This window comes from Erigeron canadensis, chromosome 5, assembly GCF_010389155.1.
Source record: "Erigeron canadensis isolate Cc75 chromosome 5, C_canadensis_v1, whole genome shotgun sequence".
Lineage (NCBI taxonomy): Eukaryota > Viridiplantae > Streptophyta > Magnoliopsida > Asterales > Asteraceae > Erigeron > Erigeron canadensis.
In genome coordinates, this window is record NC_057765.1 from 16,821,968 (window position 1) to 16,829,505 (window position 7,538).

At 35.5% G+C, this 7,538-nt stretch overlaps 2 protein-coding genes across 2 annotated transcripts; both read left to right on the forward strand.

The window, feature by feature from the left end:
• Nucleotides 1-1,948: 1,948 nt before the first annotated feature.
• LOC122602221 lies at nucleotides 1,949-2,702 on the forward strand. Its single transcript, XM_043774934.1, has 2 exons — nucleotides 1,949-2,438; nucleotides 2,537-2,702. Exons 1-2 carry the CDS (start codon nucleotides 1,979-1,981, stop codon nucleotides 2,575-2,577), a joined length of 501 nt encoding a protein of 166 aa, XP_043630869.1. The 5' UTR covers nucleotides 1,949-1,978; the 3' UTR covers nucleotides 2,578-2,702.
• Nucleotides 2,703-4,708: 2,006 nt separating this feature from the next.
• Nucleotides 4,709-5,559, forward strand: LOC122601256 (secreted RxLR effector protein 161-like). Its single transcript, XM_043774018.1, has one exon. The coding sequence runs from the start codon at nucleotides 4,768-4,770 to the stop codon at nucleotides 5,557-5,559; it is 792 nt and encodes a 263-aa protein (XP_043629953.1). The 5' UTR covers nucleotides 4,709-4,767.
• Nucleotides 5,560-7,538: the final 1,979 nt, after the last annotated feature.

The window sequence follows — 7,538 nt, forward strand, 5'->3', positions numbered from 1 at the left end:
TTGGGGTATGCAAGCTTGAGGTACTTCTATCTTGAAGACTTGGCCTTTCTAGGAACATCATCTTCTTCATATCAACCTTCTCATAAGCTTGGAAGAAGGTAGTCTTCTAAACACCCTATGGTTGTTATTTTGATTGTATGACATTCATATACATGGATCCTTATTGTTTGGGGTTTTTCTTTTATATGTTAAAATTTGATTTTAACTACATATAACATAATGAAAGGTTCATTTCTTCCGCTGCGTTTTTCATGTTTATAAGGAAAGTATGACTTTGATAAAACCCAAAAGACCCAACAATGGCATCTAGAGCCGGTTATATGGATGTATGCATCAAAAGTTGATTTTTGTTTGTGTATTATAGTGTCACAACTTAGCCAAAAGACCTTGTGATTGTTTGTGATATGTGGATGTGTTTGTATTTTATTTAATTATTAATGGTTGTAATAGTTAAATAGGATTTTCTTCATTCATTTGGTTATGTAATTTTATTTATTTCATTTGGAATGTAATAAGTAGACTAGTTGCATTTTTTCTTGTAAATGTAATCTCCAAGAAGGCTTTAAAGAGTTTAGGGGCTGTTTTGGAGGCCAAAAGGAAGAGTGAAGAAAGACATTCAAATCACATCACAAAAGATTACTTGAAGCATTTGGATGCAAGATCAAGTGGGAGTTCATTGACATAAATTTTGTGTCACTTTGTCCCTTAGGTTGGGACCTTTTGACACACTTGTTTCGGCTAACAAGTGTGGTCAAATTAGTTGGCTAATGTTGTGCACTTATTATTATGTTTGTCATGTTTGTGTGGTTGTTTGATAATATTGTCATGTGGATGTTCAAAACTACAAACTAAATGACATACATAAAAGTTTAAAAATTGGTTTTAAAATTGACATTAACTTGGTAAAATAAAATGGTTTTTATTAAAAGTTAATGGCTACAATTATAAAAATGGATTTTATAAAAGAACTTTGAAATATGGATTTCAAAATTATCATCATGATACAAAGTTTTAACTAGAATATAAAAACTCAAACGACCCTTTAAAAACAAGTTAAAACGCCATCTTTTATACAACACTTAATTATTTGGGAACTCTTTGTAGGATAAAGGTCACCTAACTACCTTGAGGGAACTTATAAGTTAAGGTAAATTCATTATACTTGTGGGATAAAGGTCACCTAACCATTTGTATAGATAAATTTACATGTGTGTATAAGTGAGACAACTTGACTTGGAAGCCATGTGATTAGGGTCACAGAAGCATGGTAACCAAAGGCGTTGATGGGATTAAACATGCCGACTTAACATAAGATGTTAAAACCGATCCCATACCACTAGAAATTGTAAAATGTTACAATTGTCAAACGTTGACTACCTTGTTAATTTAAATAATGGGATAAAGGTCACCTAACCATCATTTAAATATAACATTGGATTCTAGATTTTAATTATTAATTGTCCATGAGACATAAAAGGGTATTAACAATTAAAATTTATATTTGATATCGAAAATACTAATAAAGACTTTGTTAATCTTGTAGATGGCCGCTAACAATCCAATCAACCCCAACCCAAACGTCCATAATTTTTCACTAAGATCCATCCTTGAAAAGGAGCGTCTTAACCAAAACAACTTTGTGGATTGGTTTCGTAACTTGAGAATTGTTCTCAAGCATGAAAAGAAATCCTATATACTAGACGATCCTATTCCCGATGAGCCCGAAGAAACAAATGTTGATGCCTACAATGATTGGGTTAAATATGTCGATGACTCCGTGCAAGTTAGTTGCATAATGTTGGCGAGTATGACTCCCGAACTCCAAAAGGAGTTCGAGCACCATGGGGCATACGACATGATTACCCAACTCAAGGAAATGTTCCAACAAAAGGCAAGGGTTGAACGCTTCGAAACGGTTCGAGCGCTTCATGCATGTTATATGGATGATTCTCAACCCGTCTCAACTTATGTTCTTAAAATGAAAAGCTACATTGATCGCCTCGAAAGGCTAAATTGTCCCGTTTCAACCGAGTTGGCTACGGATTTGATCCTCAACTCCTTATCTAAGAGATTTGAGACCTTCGTGTTAAATTATAACATGAACGGATGGGACAAAACCGTTTCCGAGCTGCATGGGATGCTCAAAACGGCCGAGGCTAGCATGGGAGGAAAGGTTCAACCCGTTCACATGATCAATGAAGGCGGAAAGAAAAGGGCCAACCCCGGACCAAAGGCAAATGTTGCTAAAGGAAAGGGAAACAACAAAAGGAACAACAGAGGAACAGGAAAGGCAAAAATGGATACTCCAAAAACGAAGAAGCAAAAGGTTGCTGTCAATGACCCATGCTTTGAGTGTGGGGAGGTAGGACATTGGAAGCGTAATTGTCCAACCTATCTCAAAGAGTTGAAAGCTAAAAGGGATGCAGGGCAAACCTCAGGTACAATATTTATGATATATATTGAGCTTAATACTGTTTTTTCTTACATATGGGTATTGGATACCGGATGTGGAACTCATATTTGTAATATGTTACAGGGGTTCATAAGAAAAAGGAACATCAAGAAGGGGGACATTAGTCTCTTTATGGGCAATGGTGCGAAAGTACAAGTTGAAGCCCAAGGAGACTATCTTTTGAAACTACCAAATGGTTTGGAAATTGTATTGAACAATGTTTTGTATGCACCTAGTTTAACTAGGAACATTATTTCGGTTTCCCGTTTAAGACATGTTGGATATGATTTTAAATTTGTTAACAATGATATCCATATTTCTATGAATGATGTATTTTATTTTAAAGCCATGCCTAGAAATGGTATTTATGAATTGGTTCATGAAAGCACAACATATGACAACTCAATGTACCAAGCTACCACCAAGAAACTTAAATTAGATTTAAGTGAAACCTATATTTGGCATTGTCGTCTTGGCCATATAAATAAGAATCGCGTACTAACACTTCAAAAGAATGGTCTTTTGAAAACAAAATCAAATGATTCATTTGATGTATGTGAATCTTGTTTACAAGGCAAGATGACTAAGGCACCTTTCAATGGCACTAATGAAAGGGCAAAAGATTTATTAGGTATCATACATTCGGATGTATGTGGTCCTTTTAAGCCAATGACTAGGAATGGTGAAAGATACTTCATTACATTCACCGATGACTATAGTCGTTACGGTTATGTGTACTTATTAAAACACAAGAGTGAAGCTTTTGAAGTGTTCAAAATTTTCAAGAATGAAGTAGAAAACCAACTCAGCAAGACAATAAAAATTCTTCGTTCTGATAGAGGAGGTGAATACCTAAGTGATGCTTTTCAATATCATCTTAGAAGTTGTGGGATAATCTCACAACTAACTCCCCCTGGAACACCACAACATAATGGTGTGTCTGAAAGGAGGAATCGAACCCTATTAGATATGGTTCGTTCTATGATGAGCAAAAGCTCACTACCTCTGTCATTTTGGGGTTATGCCATAATCTCTACTGCCCGAATTTAAATATGGCTCCAACCAAGAAAGTGGAGAGAACACCTTTTGAAATATGGCATGGAAGAGTTCCATCTTTGTCATATTTAAAAGTATGGGGTTGTGAGGCTTATGTAAGACATGATACCTCAAGCAAATTAGAACCCCGATCCACTAAATGTATCTTTGTAGGATATCCTAAAGATGATTTGGGATATTATTTCTACGATCCTAATGAGCAAAATGTATTTGTTGCTCGAAAGGCTGAGTTCTTGGAGACTAAATTCCTTATGGAAGGAACTAGTTCTAGAACAGTGGAACTTGAAGAAGATCAAGAACCACTGACAGATACACACTTGGGTGACACTAGCTTTCAACAAAAATATGTTGAAGATGATCAAGGAGTTGATCAAGGCACACAAAACGTTCGCAGATCTGGTAGAGCTTCTTATCCACCTGAAAGATATGGATTTCTTATGGATGAATGCTATATGATGGTTTCTGATGAACCTACCACCTACCATGATGCAATGTCCAAATCGGATTCGGACAAATGGTTAGAAGCCATGAACGCTGAGATGCAATCCATGTATGATAACCAAGTTTGGGAATTAGTTAATGAACCACCAAATTCCAAAGTAGTTGGAAGTAAATGGGTGTTCAAATTGAAACACGATATGCATGGAAACTTGCTTACTTATAAAGCTAGACTTGTAGCAAAAGGTTTCACTCAAACTCGAGGGGTCGACTATGATGAAACTTTTTCGCCCGTGGCAATGCTAAAGTCTATTAGGATATTATTTGCCATAGCCGCTCATTATGACTATGAGATATGGCAAATGGATGTCAAAACCGCTTTTCTAAATGGATATCTTGAGGAAGATGTCTATATGGATCAGCCTGAAGGTTTTGTCGATCCTAAACATCCTAATAAAGTATGCAAGTTAAAGAAATCTATCTATGGATTGAAACAAGCATCAAGCAGCTGGAATCGTCGTTTTGATGAAGAAGTCAAGAAATTTGGCTTCATCAAAAACGCTGATGAAGCTTGTGTGTATAAGAAGGCCAGTGGGAGCATCATTACCTTTCTAGTATTATATGTCGATGACATTCTTCTATTTGGAAATGATATTCCAACCTTGGAAGGTGTAAAAGCCTGGCTTGGAAGTTGCTTTTCCATTAAGGATCTTGATGAAGCCGCCTATATTTTGGGAATAAGGATCTATAGGGATAGATCAAGGCGCTTAATAGGTTTGAATCAAAGTGCATACATAGATAAAATCTTGAAAAGGTTCAAGATGGAAAACTCTAAGAAAGGTTTAGTACCTATTCAAAGAGGAACTATATTGAGCACTTCTCAATCTCCTAGCTCAAAAGTTGAGCAAGAGAAAATGAATGGAATCCCATATGCATCTGCTATAGGATCCATCATGTATGCTATGATATGCACGAGACCGGACGTGTCATGCGCTTTGAGCATGACAAGTAGATACCAGCAAAATCCAGGAGATAGTCATTGGATGGCTGTTAAGAATATATTGAAATATCTTAGAAATACTAAAGATATGTTCTTAATATATGGATCTGGTGAGGAGGAGCTCGTTGTAAAGGGTTACACGGATGCGAGTTTCCAAACTGATCGAGATGATTCTCGATCACAATCGGGGTACATCTTCATTCTAAATGGAGGAGCTGTTTCTTGGAAAAGCTCGAAGCAAGATGTGGTTGCATTGTCCACTACAGAGTCAGAATACATCGCCGCCTCTTTGGCAGCACAAGAGGCTGCATGGTTGAAGAAATTCATTGCCAATCTAGGGGTTGTTCCTTCCATTCAAGAACCCCTAGAAATCCTTTGTGATAACGAGGGCGCAATTGCTCAAATCAAAGAACCTCGTGCGCATCAAAAGACTAGACACATTGAGCGGAGATTCAACTACATAAGGGATGAAGTTGAAAAGGGAAAGATATGTATTCGCAAAGTTCACACCGATCAAAATATTGCGGACCCACTCACGAAGCTCCTTGAAAGGCCTAAGCATGAAAGTCATACTTGTGCCATGGGACTTCGATATTCTAGTGATTGGATTTGATCTATTTTATGTATTTGGATATCGGAACGTTTGTATTTGTTAACACTTTTATATGAATATTGGTATTATGCATTTAAAGTGTGTTATGTTCCATTTTTTGCATGTTTAAATCCATGAATAAATTAGTTATTCTAAATGTCCGTAGTCGATCATATTTGTGGGAACAAATATGAATGTAAGACTGTTATGAACTTGGATTGGTAGATGTTCAAAAGGTTTTCAATATAGAGCAATGTGTTGCTACCAAGGTTCATAGATATTTGTGGGATACAAATATTGGACTGACCTGCACTCAAGCATTACTACATGGAATCTTTGTGATTGATCATAAGTAATCTTGATTTAAAAGGCGAATATCATTGTGTCCTCAAACCTGAGATACATATTGGGTATTGATATTCACTGAATATTACACTTTGACTTGGTTCTTCGCTCTTCTGAAACATGGCAGTACATAAGGCTAAGCTCAGGTATGATATAAGGTGATTGTGAAAGACGTATGTAGTCGAAATGGGATTTGTCCCTCTTATTCGTTGAGAGTTAGATGTCTAAGGCCTGTTACAAAGTTAAATAAATAGAGAATGATCACTCTATGTCTCTAGGATTTAACATGACATCTGTGACAAAAGGAAAAATGATCGATTCACCTAAATCATTTCAAGTAGAGACTTGAAGGGGATGATGTTATTGAATGGCACTACGTCACACGTATTAGGGGTAGCAAACCGTTGTTAGGCGGTATTTGCTATTTGCGTCAATATTCTATGAATCTTGTGCAAGTGGGAGATTGTTGGAATTTCGGATGCCCAAGACACATATTAAATTGACGTGGCTAGTATGTGATGATCCAAGTCAGGTCATACCCAATAACAAGTTAGACAAACACTTATGATATGTATTTATATGATATGATCTTTAAATAAATATCAATACTTGAAGCATTTAGGAAATGGGTTTCTAAATAAATGCACTTGAGAAATATAAGTAAATTATATGGATAATTTATTTTGAGAAATATGTGAATGTGTTTATTTGGCAAAATAAACACTTATGTGTGTTATGTATAATACATAATATGTTACATAAGGTATATAACATGTTATAATACATTTATATATATTGTATAAAAGGAAAATGCAAGTGGATTTTGAGTTGGTGAGACCCATGTGGTCTCACCTTGTGGCCAGCCAACCCCACCCAAAAATGCACATGCATTTGCTTGTTTTACATAACCCACTAGCTACATTGGAAACACACAATTGTTACATGCATTTGCTATAGTGTTCTCTCAACTCTCAAGTGCAAAAACTCTCTCTTTTTCTTCTCTTGATTTTGGCACAAACAAGGCAAAAGGAGAAAGTTTTTTTTAAGTCTAAATCCTAGCATATTTGGGTGTTTGTTAGAGACTTGGGGTATGCAAGCTTGAGGTACTTCTATCTTGAAGACTTGGCCTTTCTAGGAACATCATCTTCTTCATATCAACCTTCTCATAAGCTTGGAAGAAGGTAGTCTTCTAAACACCCTATGGTTGTTATTTTGATTGTATGACATTCATATACATGGATCCTTATTGTTTGGGGTTTTTCTTTTATATGTTAAAATTTGATTTTAACTACATATAACATAATGAAAGGTTCATTTCTTCCGCTGCGTTTTTCATGTTTATAAGGAAAGTATGACTTTGATAAAACCCAAAAGACCCAACAGTATCAGCAGTTGTTTGAAGAGACAAGTAGTCAGTTTGAGTAAAAAATTGTACCTCTCTAGATGAAATATCTGAATTGATGTTGATTGTTGTCATTTGAAATGATTGAATTACAACTTGAAAAAGAATATTTTTTTTTGTTTTTAAAATTTGAATTTTATAAAAGACTTGAATTAGAAAATGAAACTAGAACGATCTAAATTTAGATCGTTTTAGATATTTGGAAAAAATTCTCTAAGTATTGAAAAATTGAAACTAGAACGATTTAGAATCT

Coding starts and splice junctions, on each gene's coding strand:
- LOC122602221 (XM_043774934.1), top strand. CDS start 1,979: ATGAAAAGCTACATTGATCGCCTCGAAAGGCTAAATTGTCCCGTTTCA. Junction 2,439..2,536: donor GGATGCAGGGCAAACCTCAG/GTACAATATTTA, acceptor AATATGTTACAG/GGGTTCATAAGAAAAAGGAA.
- LOC122601256 (XM_043774018.1), top strand. CDS start 4,768: ATGGAAAACTCTAAGAAAGGTTTAGTACCTATTCAAAGAGGAACTATA.